Source organism: Sus scrofa, chromosome 8, assembly GCF_054392235.1.
Source record: "Sus scrofa isolate SSC_HxYL_T2T_F1_AM1 chromosome 8, Sscrofa_HxYL_maternal_Yorkshire_Landrace_v2.0, whole genome shotgun sequence".
Classification (NCBI taxonomy): Eukaryota; Metazoa; Chordata; class Mammalia; order Artiodactyla; family Suidae; genus Sus; species Sus scrofa.
The window spans coordinates 28,424-44,286 of record NC_139390.1 but is presented as its reverse complement, the minus strand read 5'-3'; the positions used below and the strand labels follow the sequence as shown (position 1 = coordinate 44,286).

The window sequence follows — 15,863 nt, the reverse complement described above, 5'->3', positions numbered from 1 at the left end:
CTCGGTACACCTCTGCTGGAGGGGTGGACGGATGGATAGAAAGGGTGTTTCTGGCACGGGGCTTTCACTCAGGTAGATGAGCCCCGTGAGACCCTGCTTTGGGTATGCAGAATGGGAAAGCTGGGTGTAGGAGGCCTGTGTTCCAGTGGGAAGGCAGGCTCCAGCCAGGCACCCCGGAAAGGCTCAGGTTCCAAGAACCTTGTCCCTTAGGAGGTCAGACATCCAAGAGGAGGAAGTGCTGTAAAAAGACAAAAGGAAATAGGGGGAGATTTTCCTGCAACCAATCCCTGCTCAATTGGATGATTCATTCATTCAACAAATACTTTCAGCACCCATCAAATACCAGGCAAGGTTGAGGCCCAAAGCATATAGTGATGAATGAAACAGACTTGGCCCTGTCCAATTCTATCTCATAGTGAGGAGGCAGGCAGACAAGAATCACACAGTTCATTCTGTAATTACAAGCCATGCTAAAGATGACGGGAGAATGGAAGTGGCAGCTGGGAGAATGAGGGACCACGGGAGGGAAGGTAAGTCAGCTTTGTGGGCGAGACCAAGGATGAGTGTGCGAGCAGGCTGCGGGGCTGAGGACGACAGGGTGGGGGCATGTGAGGAAGTGCTCATCACCTGGAGGACCTGAGGGGGGACCGGAACAGGACGAGTAATGGGCAAGGTGGTTCAAGACAATGGGAGACAGGCAAGAAGCCTCAGGTAGGATTTTACTTCATCTGAGGTTCAGCTACTGAAAGGTTAGGTATGCAAGGATGCCTGGGGACGGTCTGGCACATGTGATGAGCAGGGAGAAGGGTGATCAAGGCCGACACCCAGGTTTCCGACTTGAAGAATCATGAGAATGGTGCCATTTGTTGACAGAAAAATAGGGAGGGCAGACTGCAGGTGAAGTTGTCATATTTGCTCTATCTGTGGGAAATCCAAGTGGAGCAGCCAGTCTGGAGGGTGGAAAAGAGGAGGCAGCGGGAGGGGTAAATCTGTCAGGTGTGAGCCCATTTATGGCATTCAAGTGGAAGTGGATAAGATCATCTCAGCAGTAGATAAGAACACACAATGAAAGAGAGGCAGTCTGGCAAAAAGGCCAGGGCAAGGAATTGCCGTCGTGGCTCAGTGGTTAACGAATCCGACTAGGAACCATGAGGTTGCAGGGTCGATCCCTGGCCTTGCTCAGTGGGTTAAGGATCTGGTGTTGCCGTGAGCTGTGGTGTAGGTCACAGATGCGGCTGGGATTCCATGCTGCTGTGGCTCTGGCGGAGGTCGGCGGCTACAGCTCTGATTAGACCCCTAGCCTGGGCACCTCCATATGCCATGGGAGCAGCCCTAGAAAAGGCAAAAAGACAAAAAAAAAAAAAAAAAAAAAAAAAAAGGCCAGGGCAAGGAAACTAAATCAGCAAAGGTGACTAGACAGCAAAGGGAGAGGCAGGAGGGAAACCAGCCACAGGGGAGGTTCCAGGACTAGGAGTCAGCAGTGAGAAATGACCCCAAAAGAGAAGCCAGAGTTTCCAATGGGGAAACAGCCAGTGAGCCAACAGCTTGAGTGTTGGAAAGGGAGGAGGCGGAGCCGAGCACAGGCCTGTGCTGGTTGGAGGGGCCCGTGTGCCTGGATGCAGAGCTGTGGTGAGTCTCAGGGTTGACAGGTGGGCCCCCACATAGTCCTACTCCAACTGGTCCTATGCCTCTGTTGACACTGATAGTCAGGATACAATCTCAAATAATGGATGCATTCTAAAAAGTTTAATTTTTCATGTTTTTCTCAATTCACACATGCAGTTCAGATGTCTCTAAGCCACCAGCAGTTTTTATTAACAGTTCTAGAGATCCAGGCAGTGACATCCATACCACAAAATCTCCATAAAACATTTGTAATTGAAGAATCAGTGCAAGAAATGGAAACTTCAAGTCCTGACTGGCCCTTGCCTGCCCCCAGTAATTTTTTTTTTTTGGCCCCCATTAATTCTTATTCTTACATTGCTCAAACTTAGCTTCCAAAAGATGATTCTTAAAATTAAAATCCAACTATAGAAAACAGAGTATTAAAATAGTTTTAAAGTATCAAACATTCCGAAATTCTCACCAGGTTTCCTTTCGAATGCAGAACTGATCAAGACCAGAGCAGTGTTTACTTCCTCTATGGAAGAGGCCCCGTGACCTCCAGCTTTAGACATGCCATGATCACCGCAAAGAACCAGCAAATTGGGGAACAAGGTCTCCCTCTCCTATAAGGCAAAGGGAAACATTTCAGGTGTGCCCCGACTGAGAACATGTGATCTTGTTAGGAAAACAATTTCATATTTTGGCTTTACTTTGTAAATAGGAGCTCGTCAAAATGAGTTCCTATGAGCTTACAGTCAGATCAAAGCGTCAAGGTCAAGGAATGTCATAAATAAAACAAATGGAATCAAGTGAGATCACAGAGCACGGAAGGGGTGGGTTTAGATGTCTCAGGGCAGAGGATCTGAATTCGGTTTCTGTCTCTGCCATTCCAAGATACGGGAGCCCGGGCACATTACTCTTCATGCCCTAGTTTCCTTATCTGTCAAAGAGAGCTGCCGCTGGGCATACCTGGCAGGCTCCATCTTGTCCTTGCTGCCTGTTCACCTGGAATGCACCTTCACACGTTGATGCATCAGCACCCCACCCCCTTCAAGGCTCTGCTCACATCTCAAACGTCCTCAAGAACAAGTGTGTGGACCATAGTTTAAAATGATGGCCTTTCTCTCAGGTGTTGTGCCCTCCTCCTGTCCTGTGTTTTGCTATGGCACCCATCACTGTCTAGAATACCTATGTACTCACTGATTATGCTTCCTGCTTTTCTCTCCTGGCTAGAGGCCAAGCTCCACAAATGTCCAAATAGGAACAGTGTCAGAGAAGGCATCCAGGAAACATAAGCTGAAGACAATAAACTCTGCAGGGCTGTTGGCACACGGCACATGCTCTGTAGGTGAAGGGTGCCTGGGTGATCGCAGGTGCGAGGTTCACACAGGGTCATTTGATTTCTCTTTAGAAGCTTTATATCTTCTAGGAAACACTGGCACCTTGGGACTGTAGGCCCACAAGGCACCTCGGCACGACTCACCTCTGACAGCAGCGAGGTGTGGATCTTCATCACGATGCTATCCATCTCACTGAGCTTGCGCCCGATCAGGGGGCTGTGGGGCCCAGAAATGTGGCCAATGTGGTCCAGCCCAAGGTAGTGGAGAATCAACACATCCCAATCCCGCCTTTTTAGTACTCTATCCAAGTGCCGTGTAACATTATCATCCACCTTTAAGGGGAAAAAAGTACAGATGAGTAGCTCCCCTCATTTCCCATGACATTCACTCTCCAAGGAAAAGTGATATGCTCATTTGAATATCTAGCAGTTTCTTTTCGATAACAGGACTAATGGGAGTTTGAAAAGACCGCAAAAACAAAACCACCAAAATAACAACTGTCATGAAAAAACATCTGCATTAGATTAAGCTTTCACTAATACTGTTTTTATGTCTTTAAGTTACGGATAGAGCATATTAGAATCTAAATGAACAATGGTTATTCTGACAAAACAGTTCTGCAGGATCACTACTGGAGCTGAAAGTAAAGCTTACCAGATGACCAAGTTTGACAGGGGCCAAGCTGTTATGAGGGAACTAAGGGCCAAGAGTGGTTAGCTAAGACAGGCCAGTACCCAGAGTTCAAGAAACCAGTGGGTGAAAGTGAGGGCACCTGTGTGTGTCCATGAAAAGGCTTTCTGGGGAGGAAAGAGACACAGCACCCAGTGAATCACAGTCAAAAAGACACAAAAGAGCCACTAGCCTGGTCAGCCCTGACTCCTTAGCTGGCCCACCTCCCTCCCACCGAAAAATCTACTACCAAGAGAAATGCTTCCGTGTGGACATACACAGGATGGGCAGTAACTGCTGTGTCGACACAGGTCAGCTTGAGCTAAGGGTGTCAGTGCATCCAGGACTGCTCCACGAGGCCCAGCAAATGGGTGAGAGTGGTGCAAGGCGTCCATCCAATGCCAGCTCTGTCACATGGGGGTCTCTGCCTTGGGGACCTCCCTCTGTCCCCAGGGAAACTTTCTCACTGTGGACCTAATCACACTCTTCTCTCTACTGGAGGTCCTTTCAGGGCCAGGCTCTGCCCACCTCACATCTGCCCTCCTGCCACACACTCACAGGAGAACCACAGTGAGGCAGGGTCCTAGGCGGACTATGGAGACCTTGGGCTCTGCCATGCAGAGATGCTGCCATCCTCCTCTGTCCATGTGCAAAGCCTCACTCAGCTGTCAAAACTGAGGCTAGGAGGCTCCTCCTGGGAAGCCCTTTCCAACCCTCAGCTCCCACCTGTTGATGCTGCTCTTAGCCTCGACATCTGGTCTCAGCATCTTCTGCTCAGCTGGTCCGGGCTTGGGGCTCAGAGAACTATGCTCACACTTGCATTAGGGCTCATGTTCCTGGTTTGCAGCCGATTATGGGAAGGAACAATTTTTCAATTTCTCCATACTATTCCTGATATGTTAATAAAAGCCACACACAAAACAATGTTGCCTCTCACTAAGTAAGAGAGGACAGGCTCTGTCTCATAGGATATACTTTTCCAAAAAACTGACCTCTGTATAATCTGATACAATAAAAGAGGTTGTTCCATCATATTCCACAAAATGCTTTGGGAACAGTTTCACCCATGTGTCATCTCCATAAAAGATGATTCTTTTTCCAGCTGCTTTTGCTCGTGTGACTACATTGTCTTCCAGCAGCACGGGAGAATTGAGGTTCCTGATGACATCGATGAAGCCGGGGATGCTCCCTGTCATCAATGCCTGCCGGAGGAAACATCCAGGAGTTAGACCATGGAATCCTAGTCTAGCACGGGAATGAATGAAAGAGGCAAGTACAAAGCTAGAGCGACCGCAGGACTGAAGGCTGGGTTGGTATTAGGTCAAACGGGGCAAATCCAGTGAGCTCAGTACTGAGCAACTGACCGTATTTCAGCTGATGAGAGGATAAAGGAGGAGGCTGTGAAGTAGCTAGATGATGGCAGTGGTCAAAAAAGCAGCTATGGATCATAAGAAATGAAGCCAATGGCAAGGCATGACATGCACTGAAAACACAAATCTGTATATTCAAACCACACTTTGTCACCAGTGACTGTACACTCCAGGACCTCAGGAGAGACTGACTCTACAGAACTAGTTTAAGTAAGAAAGCAAAACAACTCAACAACCATCACTATTTCTGGGGTGGGGGTTGCATGGATGTATACATTTGATAACGCTCATCAAACTGCACTATACGGTGTTGTACGAAAATTCATATCTCAATGAAGATTTTTTTTTTAATGTGAGAATTTCACCCCAAAATTCTAATCCCTAAAGGTAACCAGTTAGCTTGGATAAGTACTGTATGTGCCTCATCGCAAATATATAAAGTACACTTTTTTTTTTTTTTTACACTGCAGTGGTAACAAACCATACAAATAATTCTGCAACTTGCTTTTTTCACTTAATAACTAACTTATTGTGAACCCCTTTCTGCAGAAAACATACAGGTATTTCACTTTATTTTTTCAACAGCTATAAAACACCCCAGCGTTTGGATGTACAGTATATTTTTCCAAGACCCATTCAATGGCTATTGTTTTTAAAAGGCCTCCAAGGAAGTACCATTTGAATTGAGATACGAAGATGGAGTGTGGTCTCAGTGAGGTGAGCTGGGCCTTTCCAGGGTGAAACACAGCCAACTGCAAAAACCCCAGGTGTGGCACAATTGGGGGAATGAAGCTTGGTGTGGTCTGCGTGGATAAAAGACACAGGAAGAGGGAAATAGGGACGAGACCCTGTAGCCCCAAGGCCTGGGTCCACAGGCAGAGGGTAAGTCCACGGAGGATCAGCGAACTGATCTACAGGTTCTGGGTGAGAAGAGGTCCTTGGAGAGCTTTACCGTCCAGGCTGAGGCCACAGCACACTGGACTATGGTGGGGTCGTAGAGGTGTGCCACAAAAATTGGCCTTAGGTTGTTTAGTTTGCCTTGCATGTGATTACTAGTAAAGGTAAGAATCTTTTCATATGTTTATCGTCCACTTCAGTTCCTTCCTCTGTGGATTTCTTTAGATCCTTTGTCCAGTTGCCACTGGATTGTTGCCCTTGATGGGATCCTCCTTACACATCATGGGACTCACACACTGTTTGTCATGTTCACTGTAAATAATTTTTCCAGTTTAATTATCATTAGATTTTATCTTTCCAGTTTATCAGTAGAGTTTGTTTCCACTACTTTGGGTCGAATCTGTTCATCCTTTCCTCTGGGCTTTTACAAGGCACTTCCCTCCTCCACACACTAGTTTGGGTTCACACTGACGTTTTCTTCCTTCCTCCCTTCCTCCCTCTCCCTTCCTTCCTTCCTTCTTTTCTTTCCTTTTCCTTCCTTCCTTTCTCTCTCCCTCTCTTTCTTTTTGCTTTTTAGGGCTGCACCTGTGGCATGTGGAAGTTGCTAGGCTAGGGGTTAAACTGGAGCTGCAGCTGCCGGCCTACGCCATAGCAACGCAGGCTCTGAGCTGCATCTGCGACCCACACCGCAGCTCATGGCAATACCAGATCCTTTAACTTACTGAGCTAGGCCAGGGAGCGAACCTGAGTCCTGATGGATACTAGTTGAGTTTGTTACTGCTAGGCCACCATGGGAACTCCACACTCTGACATTTTCAAGAAGGGCAGGGATTACCTGGTAACCCCCTGACCCCAGGAACCATGCAGGCAGCAACCAAATTGCAACTGAGAGCCCAAGCAGTCTGAATGAGTGCACGCCTGTCTTCTCGGAGGTTTTCCTGAGGTTGCTGTGGCCTTGAGAACAGCAGTTTCTTGCCTTCTGAGAGTTAAGGAGAGCTGTAGAGAGCAGACAACTGAAAGAGAATTTAACCTGGTCACGGTGTTCTGCAATATTGCTGAATAACACAGTGTGATCAACAGAAGCTCTGGAACTAGACAAACATAGGCTTATGCTTGGGTTCTGATGTGTTAGGAGATTTTACCACTCAAGCCTGTTTCCTCATCTAGGAAATGGAGAAGAGAGTGTTGTCTGCATCCTGGAGTCTCGCTGTAAGAGTGTGTGACATTATACCTGTGCTGTGTGCTAACCACAGCCAGTGGTAACCGCTCCTTAGTACGATTATAAATTCTCCAGAAAGGTGAGGCATTCAAAAATTATTCACAAAATTTTAGAAGGAAGATACTGCAGAATCTGAACATGTGAACGTGATACTTGAAATTTTAAAACTGGCGTTTCATGACAATTGAATCAGCACCTCCAGGCGAACTAAGTCCCTCCCCTAAATGGAGGCAGAGCAGGCCACACACTCTGTAACCAACACTCCCAGATCCTGTCAAACGTCAGGGCTGTGTAATCCCAACTCCGGTGTGAATGTCCTGTGTCCTGATTGAGAATGAGGGGCAAAAACCTGCAAAGGACCCAAAGCAAAACCAAACAAAACGCTACTTTGGTGAAATGAAACAAATTGGAAAAGGGAGGCCCCAAGAACCATACCAGCCAAGCACAGGGCTGAACAGAACTTGGAGCATGCACGCTCAGTTAGACTCTTTCTTACAAATTGCCTGCAATTCCTAGGAACAGTTCTATCAGAATGAAGAAGAAATGAGCTCCTTGCACCCTTCTGACAGGACACATTAGGAAATCAGTGATCCTGATGGTCAGGAGCCTGGATGCCTTTCTTCCAGCTTCCATAGGACTTGTTTCGGCAGAATAACCACTCCTAAGAGGCTGTCTCCAAGGAGCACCCTAACTAAAGTTGGCCTCCCCTACTCCCCATAACTCCTGTTCTCCTCCTGGATTTTTTCCATAGCATGTATCAACTCCTGAAACTGTTTTGATGACTTACTTGTACACTTACATATTTTCTGTCCCCTCAATTAGGAAGTAAGCTTCATGGGGACAGGACAGTTGCTGTCTTATTCTTCACTGAATCCCTCTTAGCTAGAACAGCACATAATACATAGTAGATGCTCAATAAATATTGCTGAATGAAGGACAGACCACACTCAAAAGTGGCAGAGAAAGTAAGATACTCAAGAAAAAAAGTCAGTGAAAGATGCAGCATTAGCCCCTTCAGTCTCAGACTGTTTTACTCAGCCTGTAAACATTTACAGAAAAACTATCAATGCTGTCCCCCCAAGATTTAAATCGAGGAGCAACTCCTTCTCACCAAATAATACGTGAACACGTGATCAGCCAACTCCTTCTCAGCAAATAATACCTGAACACGTGATCAGCCACAGATGCAAGGCTCAGTCAGAGACTACTATACCACACTGGCCTGCATTATATTCACAGACGTTTAAGTTCCTCTGTTCTTTTCTGATTCCACCCCCTTGCTCACTCTTTGGTTCTAAGCTTGGCTGTAACTTCAAATGGAGATAAACTCGAAATGGAAATAAACAACCTACCTGAAAAAGACTTTAGAATAATGATAGTAAAGAATGATCCAAGATCTTGGGAAAAAACTGGAGGCAAGGCTTCATAAATTAGGAGAAAAGTTGAACAGAGAAATAGAAGATTTAAAGATTAAACAAGCAGAGATCCAAAATTCAATAAACTGAAAAAAAAAAAGTTCACTAGAAGGAGCCAATGGAAGATTACAGGAGGCAGAAGAACAAATAAGCGAGGTGGAAGACAGACGGGTGGAAATCACTGATGTGGGAAAGAATAAAGGAAAAATAATGAAAAGAAATGAGGAAAGTCTAAGAGAACTCTTAGACAACCTTAAATGCACTAACAGCAAGAATATGTAATGCTGAAAAGACAGTCTCTTCAATAAACGGTGCTGGGAAAACTGGACAGCTACATGTGAAAGAATGAAATTAGAACGCTTCCTAACACCATACACAAGAATAAACTTGAAATTGATTAAAGAACTAAATGTAAGACCGGGTACTATAAAACCCTTGGAGGAAAAGAGGGCAAACACTCTCTGACATAAACCACAGCAATATCTTTTCAGATTCACCTCCTAGAGTAATGACAATAAAAACAGAAATACATGGATGGGATCTAATTAAACTTAAAAGGTTTTGCACAGGAAGGGAAACCATAAACAAAACAAAACACACAGAAAATATTTGCAAAACAAGAAACTGACAAGGGATTAAATATACAAACACCTCTTGCAGCTCAATATAAAAAAAAAAACCCAAAACAACCTAATCAAAAAAGAGCCAGAAGATTTAAACAGACATGTCTCCAAAGAAGACACACAGATGGCCAAAAAACACATGAAAAGATGTTCAACATCACTAATTATCAGAAAATGCAAATAAAAACTACTGTGAGGTACTACCTTATACCCGCCAGAGTGGTCATCATCCAAAAGTCTACAAACAGTAAGTGCTGGAGAGGGTGTGGAGAAAAGGGAACCCTTTTCGCTGTTGGTGGGAATGTACGTTGGTGCAACCACTATGGAAAACAGTATGGAGGTTCCTCAAAAAACTAAAAAGAGAACTACGATACGATGGAGCAATCCAATTCCTGGCATTTACCCAGAGAAAACCATAATTCAAAAAGATACATGGGGAGTTCCCGTCGTGGTGCAGTGGTTAACGAATCCGACTAGGAACCATGAGGTTGCGGATTCAATCCCTGCCCTTGCTCAGTGGGTTAATGATCTGGTGTTGCCGTGAGCTCTGGTGTAGGTTGCAGATGTGGCTCGGATCCCGAGTTGCTGTGGCTGTGGCGTGGGCTGGCAGCTACAGCTCCGATCAGACCCCTAGCCTGGGAACTTCCATATGCCGCAGGAGAGGCCGAAGAAATGGCAAAAAAAAAAAAAAAAAAAAAACCAACAAAACCCCCAAAAAGATAAGTGCACCCCAATGTTTACTGCAGCACTATTTAGAATAGCAAAGACATGGAAACAACCTAAGTGTCCATCAACAGAGGAGTGGATAAAGAAGATGTGTTATGGAATTCCTGCTGTGTCGCAATGGGATAGGCTGAGCCTTGGGAGTGCTGGGATTTGGGTTTGATCCCTGGCCTTGCACAGTGGGTTGAAGATCCAGTGTTGCTGCAGCTGAGCTTATTTAGGTCGCAACTATGGCTCGGCTCAGATCCCTGGTCTGGAAGCTCCATAGGCCACGGGGCAGCGAAAAAGGAAAGAAAAAAAGTTGTGATACATATATACAATGGAATATTAATCAGCAATGAAAAGGAATGAAATAATGCCATTTATAGCAACATAGATGGACCCAGAAACTATCATACTAAGTGAAGTTCGTCAGACAGTGAAAAACATCATATGATATCACCTATGTGTGGAATCAAAAAAAAAAAAAACAGGCTACAAATGAACTTATTTGCAGAACAGAAACAGACTTACAGACTTTGAAAAACATATAGTTACCAAAGGGGGCAGATAATGGGGAGGGATGGACTGAGGGTTTGGGATCAGCAAATGCACACTGAAGTATATGGGATTATTGGCCAACGGGGACCTGCTGTATAGCACAGAGAACTCAACCCAGTATTCTGAGACAATCTATATGGGAAAAGAATCAGAAGAGAATGAATATGTGTATATGTATGACTGGGTCACTTTGTTGTACACTAGAAATTATCACAGCCTTGTAAATTAACTGTACTTATTAAAACTTAAAATAAAGAAGACAGTAGGTTAGCAAGGCAGATGGTATCTCTTGGATTAGGTTGACCTAGATGATCTAGCTCTAAATCTTTTATGGGTCCCATGAAGCATGAGCTTTGAAGACTCGACAGAGGGCGTAAGTCATGGGTCTTAGTTCCATCCTATCTGAGAGGCTTCTTCAGCATTCAGGTTGCCCAGCACCAGTTGGGCTGACTGCATCACTCTAATTTCCACTTAGGTGAAATTGGGACTCCAAGTAAAAGACTACAGAGAGTTCCTCTAAACCTCTAAAAGAGACAACCCATGATCTATATGTTAAGTCAAATTGTTTACCTTGATTCGAGGCATAGTAACTGTAGGTGGCTTTGCTTCAGCCACAAAACTGTGAGATGATCCCTTTTCCACAAGATAAGTTGTGTAGGGCATAAATTTCACACCCTTTGACCCAAACACAAAATCATCTCTCAAGGCGTCTATCAGCATAATAACTACTTTCCTGAAGAGAGGTGGTGGGAGCTTGGTCCAGTTGGAACTGGCTCCTAAAAGTGTTTAAAAAAGAAAAAGGAAATTGAATGTTAACCTTTATGTAGTATTCAAACACTTTATAATCTAGTTTCTGCTTACTTCTCCAGCACATTCTCTGTCACACCTACATATCCTGACCCAAAGAAAAAGGCCTGTTCTTGGGAGACAATGCTGCGGTGGGGGTAGGGGTGGGGGTGGGGGTGGGGTGGGTAATAGTTAAGCTCAGGCAGCCCTGGTATTAAGTAGTGCATTCCATTAGCATGGTGAGGAGTACTGGGACAGGGGAGTCCCTTCTAGAGCGTCTTGGAACGGGTTAAGGAGGTTGCCCTAAAACACAGTGCTGCTGATAGGGGAGGGGCAAGCATTTACAAACTGTCTTCCCATGGTTAGTAGCTGGTACTGTGTGGATCTGGCCCCAATTGCAATGGATCCTTTACCTGGTATATACCGCTGGGTAGATAGGGCTGGGTACGTGAGGGCTAGGAAGGGGTCTATACAGGAAGGTCTTAACTGCTGGGAAAAACGGGGTCTCACAGGAATGTTACAGAAGAAAACACGAGAGGTCGAGAGGTCGGCAGGAATTTTATCTGCTGTGTTTTACTGAGCAAAAGGGAGCCGGGAAACAGGGAGTGACTGAAACATCTGCTCAGGGAAGGGGGTTGGGGTGTCACTGTATGAGTAGAAGTGGGGAGAGGCTTACTTTTTACGAGTGTGGACAGCTTACTTGGTGGTGACCAGGGAGGAGGATCTTAGTAGGGCCGGTACTGGTGTTTGCCACAAAGTTCTAAGATACAGAAAAGGAAGCTGGAGCGGTAAGAAGGGAAAATAGGGGGGTGGGAACTAGAATGGAAGAGACCAGCCCAGAGCCCCGAGAAGACGTCCTAGAGGCAAGGCTCATCAGGACGCTTCTCCGGGGAAAGTGGGGCTTGGGGAGCAGAGACGCCCGGGAAGTGGTCCGTACCAGTCGAGGGTTCGGGCGCTGGGTGCTCTACTTGTCGCTCCGTCCCGGAAGACGAAGAAACAGGAGCCGGGAAGAATCCCCGAAGGAAGAGCGCGACTCCGAGCACCTCGATCATTACGCAGCAGGCGGCGAAGGTCCCGGAGCCCAGCCGCATTGTGCCCACCCGCTTGGGGGGGATCCAGGCTTCCGGACCCCAGGACAAGTCTCAGCTCGGCTTCCGCCTCCAGGGAGCCGCCTCTGAGCAAGTACGAGCCGGAGGGCTTGACAGGTTCCCAGACTCGTCGCGTCTGCGGCGCGCCGGAAATACGCACAGGGGCGGGCACTTCTGGAAGGTCGCTTCCGGAGCTCCCGGACTCGGCGTGTACTTCCGGGGCGCCGTCCTGGAGGCCCCACCCACCCTTATGTTGCTCTGTGTTTCTCAGGGGTGCGGAGAGGCTGCCGTGTGGAACGTCTCCTGCTAGGAGCTGTCACGCATTCTGCTCCTCTGTTCCTCATCCGTTTGCTAAGGCGCCATCGCCCTCAGAGCCCTCGTGTGCCGCGGACAGTCTGTGCAGAGACACCCTCTCTGACCTGGGCCACAAGTTAGGCTGCCGCTGCCTGGCTAGGTGGCCTCCAGAAGGCAAGCTGACTTCCAGGGTCTGTGCGGGATTGGACTCGGGGACATTGCTGGGGCCCATCCAGACCCTCTTACTATCTGGTGCCTCTATCCCCGGCTTCCGGGTGTGCTGGGGGCCCAACAGCTCACAGCCACCTCTTTGAATAATCGGAGCTCAGGAATCCCTGGGCTTGCTGTGTAATAGGCCCACTCATTTGCCTCAAAGAGGGTTAGCTCGTGCCGTTGGTGCTCCGAGCTCCTCTGTCATGAGGGTGAAGCTAATGTTCAGCTGCTAAGACCACAGCCCTGCTGCCTTCTCCCGCTTTCCTCACATCCTCCTCCCCAGAGCCTTCCCTAGGTAAGTCTCAGGCAGCCAGCCCCCTTTCTAAGACTCTGCTTCCAGGAAACCAGACTTCATGGTGTGTCTCCCAGTCTTAAATGTGATGAGCCTATAGTGAGTCTGTTCCACAAGCTCTGACAGTGACAGTCTAAGCTTCTGCCACCTCACCAGTTCACATTAACTGTGAATGTGAATGATAACCGTTTAACAAGCACGGGTTTATCTGGGCACTGGATCAAGCCCTTTAAATGAATTATTTTATTTGATTAGCAAAGCTACTCTTTGACTAGGTAATCTCATTCTTTATTGCAGAGAAAGGAGTGTTGCCAGAAAGTAAAGTGGCAGATCCAGAGTGACACAGGTAAACAGCCACAGAGCCAAGGTTCAGAGCTACCGATCTGATACTGAGCCTGTGCTTGGAATCTCAACACTTTGCTAACCTCTCAGAAAAACAAAAAATGTCTCCCTTTTAGTGGCCCTTGTTTTGGGCTGAGTTGTGTCCTTCCTGAATTCATATATTGCAGCCCTAACTTTCAGTAGGTTAGAATGTGACTATTTGGAGATAGTGCTTTTAAAGGCATAAATAAGGTGAAATGAGGTCATTTGGATCAGCTCTCATCCAATGTGATTGGTGTCATTAAAAAAGAGATTAGGACACAGACAGGCACAGCTGGGAGACCATGTGAAGACATGGTGAGAAGGTGGCCATCTGTGAGCCAAGGAGAGAAGCCTGAGGTGAACCACCTTTCTACCACCTTGACCTTGGACGTCCAATGTTGGAACCATAAGGCAATACATGTATGTTGCTTAAGCCACTCAGTCTGTGGTATTTGTTATGGCAGCCTTAGCAAACAAATACAATCCTGTATTTATTTTCTATCTCTTTATGAGAAACACCACAAACTTTGTAACTTAACCAACACATGTGTATGATGTCACGGTGTCTGTGGGTTAGGAGTCTGGGTGCAGCTTGGTGGGTGCTCTGCAGGGCTGTCGTCAAGGTACTGGCTAGCGCTCTGTTCTCATCTAGAGGTTTGATTTGGGAAGAATCCACTTCTCTTCTCAGGTTGCTGAGAGGATTCATTTCCTTGGAGCAGTAGGACTAAAGCCCTGGCTTCCTGCTGGCCAGTATCCAGAGTCCACCCTTGACTCCTAGCCATGTGGGCCTCCCAACATAACCTTTGGCATTTTCATGAATTAAAACTATAATAGGAGTTCTGCTGAAGTGCAGTGGGTTAAGGATCCAGCGTTGTAACTGTAGCGGCTTGGGCTGCTGCTGTGGCATGGGTTTGATCCTTGCCCTGGAACTTCTACATGCTGCAGATGCAGCCAAAACACCCAAACCAAAACAACAAAAATGAGGGACATCCCATTGTGGCTTAGCAAGTCAGAAACCTGACAAGCATCCATGAAGATGTGGGTTCAATCCCTGGCCTCGCTCAGTGGATTAGGGATCCAGTGTTGCTGCAAGCTGAGGTGTAGGTTGCAGATGCCTCAACATCTCATATTGCTATGGCTGTGGCATAGGCTAGTGGCTGCAGCTCTGACTCGACCCCTAGCCTGGGAACGTCGATATGCCACAGGTGTGGCCTCAAAAAGAAAACTATAATGTTCCAGGATTTCCCTCATGGCTCAATGGGTTAAGGATCTGGTGTTGTCATTGCTGTGGCTTTGTCGACAGCTGTGGTGTGGGTTTGATCGTTGGCATGGGAACTTCCATGTGGCCTGGACATGGCAAAAGAAAACTATAAGTTTCTGGTTGTTGATGATCCGAGGGAAAGGTGGATGGGGAAGAAGGTGGGGACACTGTGTAAAGAAGGAGGGACAAAGTAGGACAGGATGGACCAAGGGGGAGTCAGTTAGAACAAGGTATAAAAGAGGGGATAGGATGGGACAAGTGGGAGACAAGTGAGGCAAATAAAAAGTGAAGTTGAAAGGGTTAGGAGGGCTCCTGCTAGGGAAAGTGCAGAGCTCTAGTTAGAGAAAGGCTCTACTTTGGGAAAGAGGGGACCTAAATTAGGGACGGTAGGGCTTTAGTTAGGGGCAGAATAGGGCAATAGTTAAGGATGGATAGGGTTAGGCTTAGGCTTAGAGGGCTAAGGTTAGAGGGTTAGGGTTAGGGTAGGTGTAGGCTTAGAGGGCAAAGGTTAGAGATTAGGGTGTGGGTTAGGGTTAGGGTTAGGGTACGGGTTACGGTTAGGGTTAGGGTACGGGTTAGGGTTAGGGTACGGGTACGGGTACGGGTTAGGGTACGGGTTAGGGTTAGGGTACGGGTTAGGGTTAGTGTACAGGTACGGGTACGGGTACGGGTACGGGTTAGGGTTAGGGTTATGGTTAGGGATAGGGTATGGGTTAGGGTTAGGGTACGGGTTAGGGTTAGGGTTAGGGTACGGGTTAGGATACGGGTACGGGTTAGGGTTAGGGTACGGGTTAGGGTTAGGGTACGGGTTAGGGTTAGGGTTAGGGTTAGGGTTAGGGTACGGGTTAGGGTACGGGTTAGGGTACGGGTTAGGGTTAGGGTACGGGTTAGGGTACGGGTACGGGTTAGGGTACGGGTACGGGTTAGGGTACGGGTACGGGTTAGGGTTAGGGTACGGGTACGGGTTAGGGTTAGGGTTAGGGTTAGGGTTAGGGTACGGGTACGGGTTAGGGTACGGGTTAGGGGTTAGGGTTAGGGGTTAGGGTTAGGGTTAGGGTTAGGGTTAGGGTTAGGGTTAGGGTTAGGGTTAGGGTTAGGGTTAGGTTTAGGGTACGGGTTAGGGTTAGGGTTAGGGTTAGGGTACGGGTTAGGGTACGGGTTAGGG

General features: G+C 47.2%; 1 protein-coding gene across 3 annotated transcripts in view; it reads right to left on the bottom strand.

Moving 5' to 3' along the window:
* PIGG (phosphatidylinositol glycan anchor biosynthesis class G) overlaps positions 1-12,429 on the bottom strand; it is a 38,059-nt gene extending 25,630 nt beyond the window's left edge. Inside the window, exons 1-5 of one of the 3 annotated variants that reach the window (XM_084971215.1) lie at positions 11,864-12,429; positions 10,972-11,177; positions 4,607-4,816; positions 3,089-3,277; positions 2,087-2,228 (exon numbers count right to left, since the gene is read on the bottom strand). In XM_084971215.1, the coding sequence (XP_084827341.1) occupies positions 2,087-2,228; positions 3,089-3,277; positions 4,607-4,816; positions 10,972-11,121 (691 nt within the window). In that variant the 5' untranslated portion in view covers positions 11,122-11,177; positions 11,864-12,429. Of the gene's footprint in view, positions 1-2,086; positions 2,229-3,088; positions 3,278-4,606; positions 6,895-10,971; positions 11,178-11,863 lie in introns of all 3 variants that reach the window. The other 2 variants (XM_084971216.1, XM_084971213.1) reach the window with 2 other exon arrangements.
* Positions 12,430-15,863: the final 3,434 nt, after the last annotated feature.